Source organism: Camponotus floridanus, unplaced genomic scaffold, assembly GCF_003227725.1.
Source record: "Camponotus floridanus strain SB8 unplaced genomic scaffold, Cflo_v7.5 scaffold340, whole genome shotgun sequence".
In the NCBI taxonomy this organism is placed as follows: Eukaryota; Metazoa; Arthropoda; class Insecta; order Hymenoptera; family Formicidae; genus Camponotus; species Camponotus floridanus.
The window spans coordinates 79501-99357 of record NW_020229482.1 but is presented as its reverse complement, the minus strand read 5'-3'; the positions used below and the strand labels follow the sequence as shown (position 1 = coordinate 99357).

The window sequence follows — 19857 nt, the reverse complement described above, 5'->3', positions numbered from 1 at the left end:
GACTTAAGGTTTCGACGATGATCTCAAAGTCATTAACTTAACTAAAGATATGTGATTCCTCTGAGAATAAAGCTGTTCGAAAATTTTGTTATCGACAAACAATTATTTATTTGAAATAAAGTGCATTATGACCTTATCTTGACACGACATAACTTCAAGCTCAGTTTATTGAAGTCGTTCTTTTGTGTAGAATAATTTCGAAAATAAAAACGAATCAATTTACGATTATCAATTTTCAAATTTCACAACATAAGAAAGCCATTTTAATTTGAGATCCGGAAAGTTGTGTAGATCTTGATTCACATTTTTTTTAACTAAATCGTAAGATTTTTTGCTTACGATTTTTTGAACTCAAAAGTAATTCTATTATAAATAATTGACTTCAAAGATTCTTTGAGTCCATATGGTCTCGAGCGTCACAGTTAGTCTCATCCAAATTGCCTGTTAAGCCATAAATTAACTTTTCTCATACAAAATTTATTGACACAGCTTTCATTTCAGGCTACCCATCTTCTCTTTTATAGTTTCATATGTACATTTGAGTCATGTCCGGCCGTATATTTATTTCTTTCAGTTTCTCTAATTATTTATTTTTAAAGAATTTTTTTATGCATAAAATTCTTAATCGCTACCAATCTCAATCAATGACCACTAATCACAGTCTTAAATTGGGAATGGCAGTTCTCTCTCAATACAACACAGATTTTATATCTTTCTTCTCCAAGGATCGTAGTCATAACGACTATTACCCAAAAAATAGCTAATTTTTTAGAGTTAAGTTAAAATTTTATATATCTTTGATACGAGAGACCTACCAAATACAATTTATTGATTTCTTGGAGAATGTTATTTGAATGTTCTTTATTCCAATATGCAACAATTATCACATTACAATCAGAAGATCATTTGCGTGTAAAAGATGCCACATACATGGCAACACCGCTTGCACGATAAGAATAGTTATTTACGAAAACTTATTAAATCAAAATTTTACAATTATATTATCTTTTAATATAGGAACATTTTACGTATCGAACATATTTTAACATACTATGGACATATTCCCAGAATTTAGTAGAATAGTTTTAATAAACTATCCCAATCTACTCTTTTACCAACCAATAGTAAATGTAAGTCTTACTAAGCCCCCACCTAATATAAAAGAGTAGCACTTTAAGAGCTTTATTAAAAAAAAAATGAACATTTTCTTCATAATCTTTAAAACATACAATATTTATCCTCTAACAGTTTATACCTTGTTCCATCGCTCAATGTTGTACATGACTATATCTATAAGTTAAAAAAAGATGTCTTATACCGAATACGTCATCAATCATTTTGTGATCATACCAAAGTGTAATTATCAAAATATAATACTCTTACTGTCTTTATTAGAGAGAATAATCGGAAATGTCTAGATTTCCATTTATTATTGTATTACTATAAATTGATGGTATATCTATTAATTATAACCAGACGATTATTAATTGTAAAAACATCACCATCAATTATATTAAAGTAATAGACTAAAAATTGAAATGATTTTGAGGCAGCGCTGTTGTCTCTTTATGTATTTAATAAGCAAAATTTAACTTTTAATAGTACAATTTTTCCAATATTAAAATTAGAATATATTTGTAAAAAACTTCTTATCATATTCCGCTGAAATCAATTATTAATTATATATTATTATTTACTTTTAGCCAATCTTTACTATTCGACATTGTTAAAATATATCTACTTTCAATCAAGTAATCTACAATATAAATTTCCATTATATCTCATTCATTAATTGTTTACAAACTTTTATTCTGATAATTACAATATAACTTTAATGCACTTCCAGATGAACTCGCGAAAAAGGCAACGATCAAATCTATCATGATTAAATCATCATTGCGAAGATCTAATCCAATTCCTATAAACGTCATAGTCCTTGATTTATTCATCTCATGGTAAAAGCTAATTTAATTTCGGAAATTGATTCTGGAGCAATAAAACGGAAATTAATTCGCACTATAACATTGATCTATTCAAAACAATTTCTGTTTTGTATGTTAAAATCTATACATTTTATTAATATGATCGTACCCTATACCATTCATTATATAGTGTCATAGCAAAGACCTTCATTGATATTATTTCTAATTACAAATAATACCTATTTGGTCTTAAACGTTAATCTACCATGAAGCACATGTCAGAACGCACATCGCGTCACATAAACTATCATTAATATTATTCTCCACGCACATGTTTCACGTCTTCACACATTTATATTTCAGACAGTTCTAACTCTTAAAAAAATATAATTCGTTTCTTCACTTTATATATTACATTCCATATTTCTTCTTAATTATCTACATTAAACTTCTTGCGAAACGTAGAATTAAATCTTTACCAATATCTTTTTTCTTATTAAATCACCATATATATTCCACAATATCAGCATTAATAGATGCTATACAACATTCAGAAATTTGTATATTATCATTAAGATCATTTAATGTGCCATCTCCAACATTCAATAAAAATTTTACAAATTCAATTTCTTCTGGAAGAACTCTCATATTTTGTATTAAAAAGAATTTTATGAAATGTTTCCAAAGAGAACTAAACTTAATAGAAAGATTTACAATTTCACTTCGAGTAGCATGTACTTTAATAGGCAAAAGTTATCTAAAATCACCACCTAATAAAACAATTTTTCCACCGAAAGGAATCATTATTCATAATATCACGCAATGTTCGATCCATTATTTCTAAAGCATATCGTGGTACCATTGGTGCTTCATCCCAAATAAAAATATCAATTTCTTTTAAATATTGAGCTTCTTTTGATTGGATTTTAATAGTTGATGATGAATCAGCAAATAATGGAACTGGTAATCCAAATAACTTACGAACTGTTTTTCCAAAAGGTAATAATGTAGCTGCAATACCCGTAAATGCCATTGTACATACACGTTTATTTCTAATTCTACCTAAATAATAGATAGTTGCATATATATATATATATATATATATATATATATATATATATGTTTTACCTGATCCACCTGGACCATCAATATAAAAACAATTATTTGAGATAATATTATTGTTTAATTCATTTAATATAAGATCGACGATCTCTTTCTGCTTATTATTTAATTGTTTATATTGTTTGATGCCTATTTCCATAGCTTCTTCAAATATCATGCAATTCTCTTCTTCGTCATTTTCTGTTAATTGTTTCATTTGTGGAAAATCTACAAAACTTTTACCTTCAGCACGAAGCATACTATTAATTTGTTCATATGCTTTATTTTGTCCTTGTAATATACCAAAATGTTGAATATAATCCTCAGACATTGCTACTTTAAAGTTTTCCAACAATTCTTCAGGATGTAATGGTTGACAATGTAATAATATATGTACAAATAATCTACGAAGTTGTCGTGGCATCATCCATCCAACAGCTTCATTCATATCTTTTTTCCATTCATCATCATCTTTGATCAAACCTAAAGCTAAACATGCGGCTGAAAATGATTGACAAAATTCTCCATTTACAGTTCTTAAATCGTTAAAACTTGTGATTCCTTTTACTGTGAGTAACAATAATCGTAAATGAAATAATTCTATTTGTGTTGGACTAACGGAATACATTCGTCCTATACAATTATAATGACTTTTGCGTTTGACCCAACGTGATACATTTTTACCGTTAACTTTCTCTTTTTTAAATGTATAATAACTTGGAATTTCTATATATAAATACTGTTTTGCTTCTTCATCGCGTAAGTTTAATGAAAAATAATATATTAACATAGTAACTTGATCTAAAGCAGAAGTCATTGCATCGTCAATGTTTTCATTTTCAATTATAATATTTTGCTCATTAGGAAGATGGACTGGTAAACGTGTTATAGCGTGACTTTTTGTAGTTTTTTACTAAGAACACGCCAGCTAGCTTCAACAGGTCCAACATAACGAGTTTCGATGTAATTATGTATCTCATCGTGATCAATAACAACACTTTCTGTTATTGGTTCAATAGTTATAGCAGCAACATCATGACCTTTATAAATATATTTATATAGATATTTAACTGATTTAATATTTGAAACTACCTCAACATTTATATGACTATTAAATATAATTGATAAAGTAGGACAATATGGAACAACATAACGATTATCAATTACATATCCATCAGGACGTTCAAAATTTGTTCCATTATTTCGTCGGCGATAATAAGGATAAGCATCTTCATCCATTTTAGTTTCTTCGAGAAAAGGTTTCGGATAATGTTTTGAACAACGTCCATCTACCAAACACCAATCACTACAAGGTCCATGAATCATATGTTTCATAACTACATCATGTAAAATACGATTCTCACATGGATCAGGAATTTCAGCAGAAATATATTTATCAACAATTTGTGGAGTTGTGATTTTATAATTGTATTTTAAAGTAATTAACATATGAACATGTGGCAAACCGCGTTTTTGAAATTTAATAACATATACAAATGCTGCTACTTCACCAAAAAATTTTTGTTTAACGATTAAATCAATTAAATAACCTTTTTTATATTAAAAACACGATCACAAATATCAGGTCTGTCCAAAACTTGTTGACCAGGTAAAAGATTTTCTTCAATTTCACGCCATTTTGAATTACAAGTCATAGTAATGAAAAGATCTGGTTTACCAAATTTACTAACTATTGCCATTGCATCTTGATAACTTTGTAACATATTGCGTGGCGGTAAATGTGTCCAGTAAATGTGGAAGGAAGTACAACCATTTTTCCAATACGTCCATTTAAATTATTAGCCGTAGTTGTAAATAATCTTTTAAACCTTGATATGTTTCACTACGTAATTCTTTTTGATGATTTTTACAATAATCAATTCTATCTTTTTCCATTTTTACATAGCTGGCTAGTAAGCCACTGTTGAAATAAGCGACGTCTTAATAAAAAAACATTAAATTCATCACGAATAGCTATACGATATTTAATATACTGTCCTCTAGTTATTCGTCTATCACTATTTAATTTTTTTAAATCACGATGCCATCCTTGAGTGATCCCACGATACTATATGGATAAAATAATGGATATATCCATGGTTCTACATTTGGATCCATAATACTAACTTTTTGTAAAGTTTTAGTATTTTTATTACGTATTATAACATATGATTCTGGAATTTCTCCATCAGCTGTTGTATAGAGAATACAGCAGCAACTTCATTAGTCCTTTGAGTATTCTATCGACGTCGGTCCATATCTGGTCTTGAAGTAAATATTAATTGTAACTCCGGTAATATAATTCACCAGATTCCATTTCTAAACGTCATTGCTTTTCTAATTCTTCACCCATCATTTGATAAGACTGAGCAAATACATTAAATTCCCGCATTATTTGTTCAAGATTTTGTACAATTTCAAAATCTATGTATGAATTTTGATTAAGACGATGATTTATTGCTTCATTTGAATCTACGATAAAAAGTTGGCCATAAGTAGGACTTTCGTTTTGTGCAGCATATAATGCTTTATTAATTTGATAATAAATCTGTCCTTGTATTTTAAAACAATGGACCAGGTCGTCTACCTAGAAAGTTAATTAAATTAGCGTTAAATGAAGCAAATGAAAATGAACTGTTATAACTACGAATATTTTGAAAAAAATTATTAGATTTTATGTGACTACCATCAAATAAACTACGAATTAATTGAGGAAATTCATGCAATAGTTGCACACATACTGCACCATGATTACAACAATCATGAAATGAATATCCTCTATTAGAAACTTTTTCAGCTGCAAAGTGTTTTGCATTACAATGAATACAATACATCCATAGGACCAATATAATATTCAATTACATCAGTAAGTGATAGTGTACTAATATTATTTAAACAAGATTGTTTTTTCTGCCGTGATCGGTAACGAGTTTGATATTCTACAGATAATTGTAATGTTGATCTAACACTTAAAGGATTTTCTTCATTTTCCTAATCTGATTCTATTACACGATTATCATCTGATGTATCAGCAATACAAATAGTATGTTGATTTAAATTTTTCGAAGAATTTTCAACTAATTTGTTATTTTCACAACGGCATCGTTGATTCTCTCTTCTTTTTTCTCGATGTCGTTATAAAAATTCTTTTTTTTCTTCTAAAGTACGTACAATTTTACGTCTCGTCATTTTATAAGAATTTTCTATATTCTAATATATATTCTATATTCTATATATAAAATCTTAAACATATACACGTAATATTATTAATAAATATTAATAAAAAGAAAATAATTTATACAAGAAATTTTTTACTATTGAAATATCTGTTACTATTTTTATATTATAACTATTAAATAATTTACATATTATTACTATATTAATAATTTATTATTATTATTATTTATATATTATTATTTAAATATTATTATTATTTATAAATTATTATTATTATTAGATTAAATTCAATTAAGATAAAAAAGAAAAATTAATATTCTCATTAGGAATGGAATCTGACGAATTATTGTTGGAGTTACAATTGTCATTTACTTTAAGATCAAATATGGTTCGACGTCGATACAATGCTCAAGGAATTAATAAAATTGTTGCTGTTTTTCTCACTTTAAATAAATTAACTTACATAAATAAGTTAATTATTATGGTTATTAAACTATAGTTATTGTTAAAATTATTATTTTGTTATAATCATTATCATCATCTTCATTGTCATTATTATCATTATCATTATTGTTATCGTCAATATTATATAATAGTTTATATCATCAGTGTCATCATTTATATATCATTCACATTGTCGATTATCATCAATATCATAATTATTATTAATAATAATATCAATACTTCTAAATAATATGATTTATTTATTAATTACACATACAAAAAATAAAATAAATTACAATATATAATAATTAATAATACTACTGTAATAAAATTAAACATTAATTACATTTTTGTAAATATAATATAATAAAATATATTATAATACAATAAAATTAAAATATAATTAAATATAAAATACTAATTGCAAATAAATTAAAATAACTTATAATATAAAAAGTTTTCTCAAATAATTTTCTTTCTTCACTCTTCTTTTCCTCTTTTTCTACTATTTATTATGTCAATTTTATAACTTTCTCGCCTTTTCTGAAACAAAAGAAATAAATATTAATAATTTACATTTATTTAAAAAGATAATAGAAAGAAAGAAATAAGAAATTGTACATATAATACATACATACATACATATGTATAATTTATGCATACATAACTATATGTATGCAGAGTGAACTTTTTATCTTAAGATATCGAAATATTTCGTAAAGTCTAAAAAATACGAAAAAATGTTTCAGACAAAAATTGTATGGTTTCAAGGGAGACATAAAATGATGTCATTTGTTTGACCTTGAAGAGTCACCTGAAAGTTATGTGAAAGTCACCTCCAACCTTTTAAATAAGACATCCTGTATGTTTTTGCATATTCTCGTAGCTCATTTAGAGAGCTTTCCGAAACACTATAATTAAGTTAGTTTTCATTAAATACTTTCTGAATTATGAGACTTGAAGTTATTTCTTAATTTTACATAAACCGTAAAATATTTTGTAAAATATTCATTTTTTGATTATCTTATCTTAATACTCTTATGTACAAAATAATGAGAGGAATCAATTGGTGTACAGAAAACACATAATTGTTTCGAAAACAAAATGTAAATTGCAATTAACAATTACATTTTTTTTCGAAACAATTATATGTTTTTCTTACACCAATTAATTCCTCACATTATTTTGTATATAAAAGTATTAAAATAAGAAAATCGAAAAATAAATATTTTACAAGATATTTTACAAGATATTTTACAATTTATATAAAATTAAGAAATGATTTTATGCTTCAGAAAGTACTTAATAAAAACTAATTTAATTATAGTGTTTTGGAAAGGTCTCGAGATAAGCTACGAGATTATAACATACAAAATGTCTTATTTAAAAGGTTGGAGGTGACCTTCACGTAACTTTCAGGTGACTCCGCAAGGTCAAACAAATAACACTACCTTATGTTCCCCTTAAAACTATATAACTTTTGTTTGAAACATTTTTTCGTATCTTTTAGACTTTACGAGATATTTCGATGTCTCAAGATAAAAAACTCACCCTGTATATAAATTATATTATATATATATATATATATATATATATATATATATATATATATATATACGAGGGTAGTTCGAAAAGTTCTCGGCCTAATATAGAAATGTCGCTAAGAATATCAAATGGCTATGATTTTTCTCAAGTTTAATCCCTCAGAGGGCGTACCGCACAGTTTCAAACAGATTCGTTCACTAGTTTGTTTACTGTGCTCAAGTAAAACAGACAAGATTTGATACTTCTCCAAAAATGGATAAAATTGAATATCGCGCAGTCATAAAATATTTCGTTTTAAAAGGATTAACGGCAACAGAAATAAAAAACGAGCTGGATTCCACTTTGGGAGACTCTTCTCCATCATTTTCAACAGTGAAGAAATGGGCTGCTGAATTTAAACGTGGCCGTTCATCCATCTTTGACGATGAACGTTCGGGTCGCCCGAAAACCGCCACGAATGAGGAAATCATTCAAAAAATCCACGATAGCGTGTTAAATGATCGACGAGTAAAAGTGCGTGAGCTTTCTAACATTGCAAACATCTCAATAGATCGTGTTCACAATATCTTACATGAACATTTGCATATGAGAAAGCTCTCAGCGCGATGGGTGCCGCGTTTGTTAACGGTCGATCAGAAACGCATTCGAACGAACATTTCTCAAGAGTGCTTGGACTTGTTTAAACGCAATTCAACCGAATTTCTGCGACGATTTATCACTGTCGATGAAACATGGATTCATCATTACACGCCAGAGACGAAACAACAATCAAAACAATGGGTGGAAGCGGGTGGAAGTGCTCCAAAGAAGGCAAAAACAGTTCCATCAGCCGGAAAAATCATGGCGACTGTTTTTTGGGATTCGCAAGGTGTGGTGTTCATAGATTATCTAGAAAAAGGCAAAACCATCAATGGGGAATATTATGCAGCATTGCTGGAGCAATTGAACGATGCTATTAAAACCAAACGTCCTCATTTGGCAAAGAAAAAAGTGCTTTTCCATCACGACAATGCACCCGCTCACACGTCTTCAATTGCAGTTGCAAAGCTCCATGAATTGCGTTTCGAATTGTTACCACACGCACCGTACTCGCCAGATTTAGCTCCCAGTGACTTCTTTTTGTTTCCAAATATGAAAAAATGGCTTGCTGGAAAAAAATTCACGTCAAATGCGGAGGTCATCGCTGAGACGGATGCTTATTTTGGAGGCTTAAGCAAATCGTATTATACTGAGGGTATAAAAAAATTAGAACATCGTTGGTCTAAATGTATTGAGTTGAAAGGGGACTATGTTGAAAAATAAAAAAGATTTTTGCTGGAAATCATGTGTTTTCTTTGCCAGGCCGAGAACTTTTCGAACTACCCTCGTATATATATATATATATATATATATATATATATATATATATACAGGGTCTACCAAAAGTGTGGAAACCCCTAAATATCTCGGAAAATATACGTTTTACAGAAAAGTGTTTCCAACAAAAGTTGTAGGATTTAAGAAGATCTATATACTGATTCTATCAGTTTGACCTTGGATGGCGTCGTCAAGGTCAGGTCAAGGTCACATTGACTTTTTTAAATGACACCCCCTACATTTGATTGCATATTCTTATAGCTTAATTCAAGATCTTTCCAAAACACTATAATAATGTTCATTTTTATTAAGTACTTTGCGAGTTATGAGGGTTGAATGATAGAGTAGCGCCGGTATTAACATTATCCAAGGTGTACTACATGGAGGTTACTCGCTCGGATTTGCATCTGTTGTGTGTGTGATCCAGCTAACTAAGGCAAGATCGATTCCTCAACATATCCTCATATTTCGCTGAAGTCAAATTGCCAAAAAATTGCTCCATAAAACGTGTATGAAACGTCTCGTTAGTTCCTTCATTTACCGCTATGTGACGCACTACATGCAGTCTAACTCGCATTTAAAATTCAACTAAGAATGTATAAAGCTATCAAAGAACGAGCACCTTCTAACTTCAGCTTTGAGCAAGCAGAAATTAATTGTTATCGTCCAAATACAACGTACGATTAATTAAAATTAAACGTTTTAAAAATGGCTGGCGACTTGTCGGAACGTGAAAGAATCACTATCCTCATGATGCGTGAATGGGGTGATAACGAAAGATCGTTCTCTGATGTCGTTCGATTATTTAATGACACGTATCCGAACCGTCGAATTAATAAGTCCACTGTGTTAAAAACAATAGAACGTTTTAGACAAACTGGTAGCGTAAGAAATCGCTCTAAGTCAGGAAGACCATTGTCTGCAACCAACGAAGAAAAACAACTTGATGTTCTGCAGACATTTATTGAAGATCCCAATTCTAGTGTTCAGAGAGTCGCTCAAACTCACGATATTGCTCCCATGTCGGTTTGGAGAATTTTAAAGAAGAACAAGTTCCATCCATATAAATTGCAATACGTTCAAGAATTGCAAAACGGAGATGAGGAGCGTCGTATACATTTCTGTGAAAGAATGATGGCACTAATAGATGTCCGGCCCATCTTCCCTTATCAAATTGTTTTCACAGACGAGGCAACTTTTACCTTAACGGGAGAAGTTAATAATCAAAATTTTCGTTTCTGGTCAGATGAGAATCCGAATTGGGTGCGGGAAACTCACACACAACATCCACAAAAAATAAATGTATGGTGCGGAATAATAGATGGCTATTTAATAGGGCCGTTTTTTTTTGAAGAATATTTGAACGCTCAAAGGTATGAGAGATTACTTGTTGATCAAATAATTCCAGCCATACAGAATACTTTTCCAAATAATTTCCAAGAAATATGGTTTCAGCATGATGGAGCTCCTGCTCATTTTGGTGCAGGACCACGTCGTATTTTAAATGAGACTTTTCCGCTACGGTGGATAGGAAGAAGGAACGGAAATGAGGGAGGAGAGGATTGGCCACCTCGGTCACCAGATCTAACTCCTCTTGATTATTATCTATGGGGATATCTGAAGAGTAAGGTTTACAGAACAAAACCTAAAACCATTCACGAATTGATACAGCGAATAAGGGATGAAATGGCTTTGATACCTTTTGAAACGAATCGTAAAGTCATTTCTACATTCTACCAAAGATTAGCATATTGTCAGGAAGTAAATGGCAGCCACTTTCAGCATTTACTTTAACACATTGAAACACATTTGCAATCGTTTGGTGCAACCTAACCTGATCTCTGTATACACGCACCGCACGCACGCACACGCACACATTTCGAACAATTATTATGATAAATGAGCATCCACAAATTTATTTACTGTTTACTATGTCGATTGCTTTCCAGGTCTTTAAATGCTCGATTGTAATTTGGTTGGGTCTTTGCTTTTGCTGACTGGATCCACGACCGATCTTGCCTTAGTTAGCTGGATCACACACACAACAGATGCAAATCCGAGCGAGTAACCTCCATGTAGTACACCTTGGATAATGTTAATACCGGCGCTACTCTATCATTCAACCCTCATAACTCGCAAAGTACTTAATAAAAATGAACATTATTATAGTGTTTTGGAAAGCTCTTGAATTAAGCTATAAGAATATGCAATCAAATGTAGGGGGTGTCATTTAAAAAAGTCAATGTGACCTTGACCTGACCTTGACGACGCCATCCAAGGTCAAACTGATAGAATCAGTATATAGATCTTCTTAAACCCTACAACTTTTGTTGGAAACACTTTTCTGTAAAACGTATATTTTCCGAGATATTTAGGGGTTTCCACACTTTTGGTAGACCCTGTATATATACAGGGTGAGTCATTTTAATCAATACACTCAAATATCTCGAAAACAGCACTCTTCAGAAAGAAATGTTTCAAACAAAAATTGTAGGGTGTGAAGGGGGACATAAGATGGTAGCATTGGTTTGACCTTGGAAAGTCATTTGAAGGTCACATAAAAGTCACCTTCAATTTCTTAAATTGAACCCACTATTTTTCATTACATATTCTTGTAGCTTATCTCGAGAGCTTTCCAAAACACTACAGACAAATGTTTTTTCATTAAGTACTTTTTGAGTTATAAGGCTTCAAAGTTTGCAATACTTCGATATAAAATGTAAAATATCTCGTAAAATATTTAGTTTTCGGTAGTCTTACCCTAATACTTTTATGCACAGGATAATGAGACAAAACTATTGGTGCAAAGAAAACGCATGATTGTTTATAACAAAAAGTGCATTGCAAATTACACATTTTTTATCATAAACAATCATACGTTTTCTTTGCACCAATAGTTTTGTCTCATTATCCTGTGCATAAAAGTATTAGGGTAAGACTACCGAAAACTAAATATTTTACGAGATATTTTGCATTTTATATCGAAGTACTGCAAACTTTGAAGCCTTATAACTCAAAAAGTACTTAATGAAAAAACATTTGTCTGTAGTGTTTTGGAAAGCTCTCGAGATAAGCTACAAGAATATGTAATGAAAAATAGTGGGTTCAATTTAAGAAATTGAAGGTGACTTTTATGTGACCTTCAAATGACTTTCCAAGGTCAAACCAATGCTACCATCTTATGTCCCCCTTCACACCCTACAATTTTTGTTTGAAACATTTCTTTCTGAAGAGTGCTGTTTTCGAGATATTCGAGTGCATCGATTAAAATGGCCCACCGTGTATATATATATATTTAAATTTTATTATGTTAATATATAATTTTATATAAATAATTTTATAGATCTTATTATTAATATTATATTAATAAAATCTTAATCATAAATCTTTTTTTGTAACGTAAACTTAGGAAAAGTTAATATACATTCAATATTTGTGTCAGTAAAATTTTTTACTATTCACGAGTTCATGCTAGAGAAAAAAATTTATGATTGAACTCCAAGTAGGGAAAAGATCATACCATTTGTATCATGTTTATATTTACAATTATATTTACAATGTATATAGAATATAAGCTATACTGTAGTGTATTTAATTATGCATATATATATATATATATATATATATATATATATATACAGGGTGATTCATTTTAATCGCCCCAGGCGGATATTTCAAATGCTGTTGAGTTTAGAGAAAAATGTTTCAGACAAAAGTTGTATGGTTTCTAGGGGGACATAAGATGGTACCATTGGTTTGACCTTGAAGAGTTATTTGAAGGTCACATAAAGGTCACCTTCAATTTCTTAAATGGAACCTACATTTTCTCATTATATGTTCTTGTAGCTTATCTCGAGAGCTTTCAAAAACACTATAATAAAGTATTTCTTCATTAAGTACTTTTCGAGTTATGAGGCTTGAAATCATTTCTTAATTTTGTATATACCGTAAAATATCTAGTAAAATATTCATTTTTCGATTATCTTGCTTTAATACTTTTATGTACAAAATAATGAGAGAAATCAATTGGTGTAAAAAAAACACATAGTTGTTTCAAAGAAAAAATATGTAATTGTTAATTGCAAATTACATATTTTTTCTTAAAAATAACTGTGTTTTCTTTACACCAACTGATTCCTCTCATTATTTTGTACATAAAAGTATTAAAGCAAGATAATCGAAAAATGAATATTTTACTAGATATTTTACGGTTTATACAAAATTAAGAAATGATTTCAAGCCTCATAACTCGAAAAGTACTCAATGAAGAAATACTTTATTAGTGTTTTGGAAAGCTCTCGAGATAAGCTACACGAATGTGTAATAAAAAATAGGGAGTTCCATTTAAGAAATTGAAGGTTACCTTTACGTCATCTTCAAATGACTCTCCAAGGTCAAATCATTGCCACTATCTGATGGCCCCCTTCAAGCCATACAACTTTTATCTGAAACATTTTCTTGATTTTTCATTATTTTCCGAAATATTTGAGTGGATCACTTAAAATGGCCCACCCTGTATATAACTATGTTCATTAAATTTTTATTAACATAATAAATAATAAATACTTCATAAATATTTTCTACTATAATTCTTGCTATTTTTAACTAAGTTATTTATAAATATATATGTATTATCTTTAATTATACTTTATCTTATATATATACAATAATAATTATTTAAGAACATATTTATTATAATGCAAATAGAGTTCAACATTCTTAATCTAATTTAAATATTGCAAGAAAAATTGCTAATAAAAAAAGTTTGTATAAAGAAGTGATTATACATTTTCTGGATTATTATTGTTTGTGCAAGATAATTAGTATAATATGTAAAACTTTAAAAATAACTTGATTCTTTGAAAACTAAAGAATTATATATAGGAAATATTTATAAAACATACATTGTTTGTTTTATTGATAAAAATTCACTGAATATATTTAACATATTTTGAATATTTTTTAAAAATATTTTTTGAATATAACTTATATACAATTCTTATTAATGTTTTTCAATAAACTAAACTATTTAAAAAAATATATGTATTACATATATAAGTTATATTGTATTAATATTCTAAATTTCTTGTATTAATATTCTTAATATTCTAAAAAATGTATAGCCACTTCTTTATACAAACTTCTTTATAAACATACTCTTCTTACAATATTTAAATTAAATTAATAAATTTAAATCTATCCACATTAGTACATTATTATGGTATATATAAGATAAAGTTTAATATATGCATTTTTATAAATAACATTGTAATGATTTAAGAATATACGTACTAACTTAAATAGAATTCAACATTACGTATTAATCAAATTTAAATATTACAGGAAGAGTTTACTTATACAAAAAATATAAAGGAATAGCTATATATTTCCTAGATAACAAGCTTGTTGTACAAGTTTCTTTATAAGCAAACTCTTCCAGCAATATTGAAATTAGATTAGTAATAATGAATGCTATTCATATTAGTACATATACTCTTAAATCATTATTACGCATAGTAAATAAGATTTCCTAGATAACAAGCTTGTTGTACAAGCTTCTTTATAAGCAAACTCTTCCAGCAATATTGAAATTATAATTTCAATATTGCTGGAAGAGTTTGCTTATAAAGAAGCTTGTACAACAAGCTTGTTATCTAGGAAATCTTATATACTATGCGTAGTAATGATTTAAGAGTATATGTATTAATGCAAATAGCATTCATTGTTACTAATCTAATTTCAATTAATTTTAAATCCTCTCTGCATTATTGTATGTGCTCTTACTAAAACATTAATACATATGCAAGATAATATATGAAAGTTATTTGTGAATATGCATTATATGGCTTGTTATCTATGAAATCTTATATACTATGAGTAGTAATGATTTAAGAGTATATGTACTAATGCGAATAGCATTCATTATTACTAATCTATAAATTAGTGCCTAGTGATTAATGCTATTCGCATTGGTACATATACTCTTAAATCATTACTACGCACAGTATATAAGATAACATAGAACATGTAATGCATATTTACAAATAACTTCCATATATTATCTTGCATATGTATTAATGTTTTATTAAGAGCACATATATACACAATAATGCAGAGAGGATTTAAAATTATTAATGTAATTTCACTACAAACAAAAATAATTATAATTATAATTATTATATTATTTTACATATTAACATATATGTGTACATATGTATATGTAATGTATATATATTATATATATGTATATATATGTACATACATATAATTACGATATAGTTTATACTTTTTATACATATTGTAAATATAATTGTAAATATAAATATGTACAAGTAATATGACCTTTTTGCGATCAAAGTTTTTCATACTTTCTTTTAAAAAAGAGCATTATTTATGCACATATTTACATACCTTCTTTATTCGACTTTTCTTCTTTCTCTCTTTCTCCTTCTCCTCTTCGAGATTCTTTTTACTTCTTTCTTAACGCACTACTATTATGTAACACGAAAGAGCAGAGTAACAAATAGGTTATGGATGACGAAGCGCTCGAGCGCTACGCTACTTCCCGCGAATATATCGGAACGCACCAGCATCCAATCAGCATCGCAGAAAAGGAGGCTTCAACATTTCGATATATTCGATTTATCGACTTAACATGCACTTTTTAAGATAGGAAATTTTGTAAATTATAATTTACTAACTTACTATTTATAAGACTTACACTTTCTTGATAAAGTCGCTTTAGGAATAGTTTCTGATAATCTTTTTGATACCATTGACTTCGATGCAATAGATGAATATGGAGTATTTTTTTTTAAAGACGAGATAGAAATTTTTGAATTTTTTCTTGATTTGCAATTATCAACATCATTATTATTATCAATAGCTTCTGAATCTTCATATTCCCTTCTTGTATACTGAGGTGATTTGTCATCGATATTTAAGTCGTCATCATCATTACCCAAAAAAATTAACTGCAATTTAAAGAATTTTATGAATTTTTTATCTACAAAAAATTTTAACGAACAAATTTGAACTAATTTTAATATAAATTTTTAAATTATAATTTACTGACAACTCATTATTTGTAAGGCCGAATTCATACCTTGACATGAAAGCAGAAGCCAATCAAAACTCGTGTTGGTAATAAGCTTAGGCTACTACCAGCGCGAGTTTTGATTGGCTTTTGCTTTCCTGTCAAAGTGTGAATTCGCTCTTAGACTTACATCTTGAAGTCGCTTTAGAAATAGTTTCTGATGATCTTTTTGATAGTACCGTTGGCTTTGATTCAATTGGTGGATATGGAGTATTTATTGTTTTTTTTGAAGAAGAGATAATAAAAATTTTTGATTTTTTTATTAATTCGGTATTGTCAACATTATTATCATTTTGAATAGCTTCTGAATCTTTATATTTCTTTCTTGTGTAGTGAAGTGATTTGTCATTGATAATTGAATCATCATCATTATCATCCAAGAGATTAACTGCAAACCAAAGAATATTTCATAATGAGAATGTTAGTTAGGTATTGAAACGGTGAATAATCTTAATTTTTTATATGTTTTATATATATATTACTTATAAAATTTATTTATAATTCAGCTTTCTTCTAATTTATTTATTATCGCTATAACAAAGACGCTTCAACAAAATCTATTGAAAGCTGATAGAATACGTGCATTATAAATGTACTCATGTATTAATACATTTCCAATTATAGAAATATTTGTCTTTTTTACCATATGCATATGGAGTGTCCGCAGAAATTTTTTTAGAGGTACTTGGGCAGACAGTGATTACGTTTGGAGTCTCCGATAAAACAGAAATATTTCCATGTTCCAGTTCTTCTAATAAATTCTGTGTATATGAGAAAAGAAATATATTTATAAAGATACTTATACTAAAGATACTTATACTTTCTTTATTGAAAATATGATGTAAATTGTATACCACAATTTTCTAGTTTCATATAAGTTACCTCCTCGTCAGGAATACTCTCTGGACAATCTGTGTGTCCTTCCACATATTCAGTTCCAACTATGCCAAGCACACGAAGTTCAAAATCAGAAAGCTCAGATTGAGTTATTGGTTTATTTCCTGTTAAAGCTTTTGCTTTACACAATTCTTTTACTTTAATGGAAACACGGCTTTTTAAGTCTCTCCAAACCTTATTATATGTATACATAAGTATATGTTTTTTTTACATAAAACGTAACTAATTTTGTACTTGTAAAGAGTAATAAAATAGAATATATTTTTATATCAGTACTTTTACTTAAAACAAACATACAATTTCACTTACCACTTGCCACTGATCCACCGTTTTTGTAGCTTTTTATAAAGTATTTAGCTCTGCCGCTAGTTCAGTCCATTTTCTTTGTGCTTCTTCTTTTCCGTGAAGAGCGTTGAATTTTCCTTCCGCTAAATCCTTGTTTAGATTGAAAAAATCAATTATTTTGGTTAATTGTAGTTGCGACGCTCATGCCGTTCTTTTTCTTTTGCTGTAAAAGAAAACTCATTAACATTTCGTTATATGTATATTTTATATTTTTCATATAATACTTAGACCGGTATTCATAGTCCGGTCTTACATTTAAGATCATCTTAAGAACTCATTCCACCAATCAATAGCTGCATTGTAGTTATTTGATTGGTGGAATGAGTTCTTAAGATGATCTTAAATATAAGACCGGATTATGAATACCGGTCTTAATCATAATTTCAGACATTTTTTAATAATTTCTTAAACCCTATAGCAATTCTATTATTATAAATAAAACAGATATAAATAGATAACAGAAATAGGTTAGATACATAGCAACAAGTTTCAGTTTTTCGATGTTACAAACACAAATTCTGTAAAGTTACTATATTTTTACCATATTAAGATATGGCAATGTTGCACGCCTATCGAATAATTTCGATACATTTGTAACGAAATTTGCACCGACTATTATCGTTATGTCCACGTTACAGAATCATATACCTTAACGACTGTCGATCGCGCAAGCAATAATTGTCGTTAGTTAACGCTATCGATATTTATCGTTAACGACTTACAGAATTCCGACCCAGTACAGGAATAAAAAACGAACCTACTGCCTCACCTTTCCAGCCGCAGTAGCTACAGCAGAAAGTGACGACAAAATCAATGACGTCATTGTTCTCTCACAGCACTGCCGTAGCGTGCTGCCATGAATTTTGGAATGCAGTTTGTAGCGCTGGCAGCGCTGACAATGAATTTTGGAACACAGTCTAAGTAGACATTCTTTATATTCGAGGCAGAAGATAACAATTTTTTGCAAATTTATGAAATACGAAAAGTAAGTGAACAATTAAGGATACTATTTTTTTTCGAAATTAACATTTGTCATTCGTCTGGAATTCTATAAAGCTCGTTCTAATCTCGTCAAAGCGATCCTAACCTTACCCATTCTTGTAGATTTAAAGAAAAGGAAGATTAATATTGTCATTGTTCGGTCAAGTGAGTCGAAGGATGAACAAATATGTGAATTTGGCGAACGTGAGCACTAATTATGCCATGCGTATGAATCGCCTGAGAAATCAAATTTTCGGAGAAGTGGTCAGACCGACTAATCAGAAATCGATGAAAGTTGTGAAGCTTTTTAGCGAGAAACCGGTGAATAAACGACCGGAGATCGTGGAATATTATCCGAGATACGAGGAGACGGAATCGCTAATGTATCATTTACGCAATTATGGTCTCTTCAGGGACGAGCATAAAGATTTCAAAGAAGAATACCAACGTTTGAGGGAACTTCGCGGAAAAACGAAATGGATAGCACCTCCGTTTAGAAATAAAGATAAATCGTCTTAAAATGAAATAACAAGCTTGCGCTGTAAAGTATGTATTTTATTTATAAATAATATACTGTAAAATTAAGTTATGCTAAATACGAATTTTTTTATGACTTTTATTCCTAAAAAGCCCGTATCTGACAATGCAATTTTTCATGCAACTTGTTGCAGCGACTTAATTGCTGCAACTTAATAGTTGCAACAATTATTTGAATGTTGATCACACTACAGGCAACTAAAATAAGATTAACTGAACTATTGTCAACTATAGAACAAAATATATAAAATAAGATTATGTTAGTACAATATATAAAATATTGTTATCTCTTTTTAAAGCAAATATATATGTAACATATATAATACAAGACTTATGTTCTAAATTCTCTAAAATTATTACTACAATTGCATGCAACTAGTTGCCAGAATTAGGACTGGATCTAAATCTTGTGCAATCACTGCAACCAAATTGCTTTTCAAAATTGCATAGTCATAT

At 29.1% G+C, this 19857-nt stretch overlaps 1 protein-coding gene and 1 long non-coding RNA gene across 7 annotated transcripts; one reads left to right on the top strand and one right to left on the bottom strand.

The window, feature by feature from the left end:
* Nucleotides 1-7133: 7133 nt before the first annotated feature.
* LOC105257183 lies at nucleotides 7134-18772 on the bottom strand. Of its 6 annotated transcripts, XR_003123116.1 has the most exons (8): nucleotides 18606-18686; nucleotides 17848-18046; nucleotides 17524-17712; nucleotides 17285-17402; nucleotides 16772-17029; nucleotides 16251-16519; nucleotides 15957-16163; nucleotides 7134-7187 (listed from the first exon to the last, which is right to left on the bottom strand). It is a non-coding gene; the product is annotated as an uncharacterized LOC105257183 (long non-coding RNA). The 6 variants fall into 6 exon arrangements; XR_003123118.1 differs by lacking the exon at nucleotides 7134-7187 and having other exon boundaries at nucleotides 15891-16163; nucleotides 18653-18772; XR_003123117.1 differs by lacking the exon at nucleotides 7134-7187 and having other exon boundaries at nucleotides 15891-16163; nucleotides 18641-18731.
* Nucleotides 18694-19692, top strand: LOC105251750 (28S ribosomal protein S33, mitochondrial). Its single transcript, XM_011258733.2, has 2 exons — nucleotides 18694-18868; nucleotides 18988-19692. The coding sequence occupies exon 2, from the start codon at nucleotides 19042-19044 to the stop codon at nucleotides 19381-19383; it is 342 nt and encodes a 113-aa protein (XP_011257035.1). The 5' UTR covers nucleotides 18694-18868; nucleotides 18988-19041; the 3' UTR covers nucleotides 19384-19692.
* Nucleotides 19693-19857: the final 165 nt, after the last annotated feature.

Coding starts and splice junctions, on each gene's coding strand:
- LOC105251750 (XM_011258733.2), top strand. CDS start 19,042: ATGAACAAATATGTGAATTTGGCGAACGTGAGCACTAATTATGCCATG.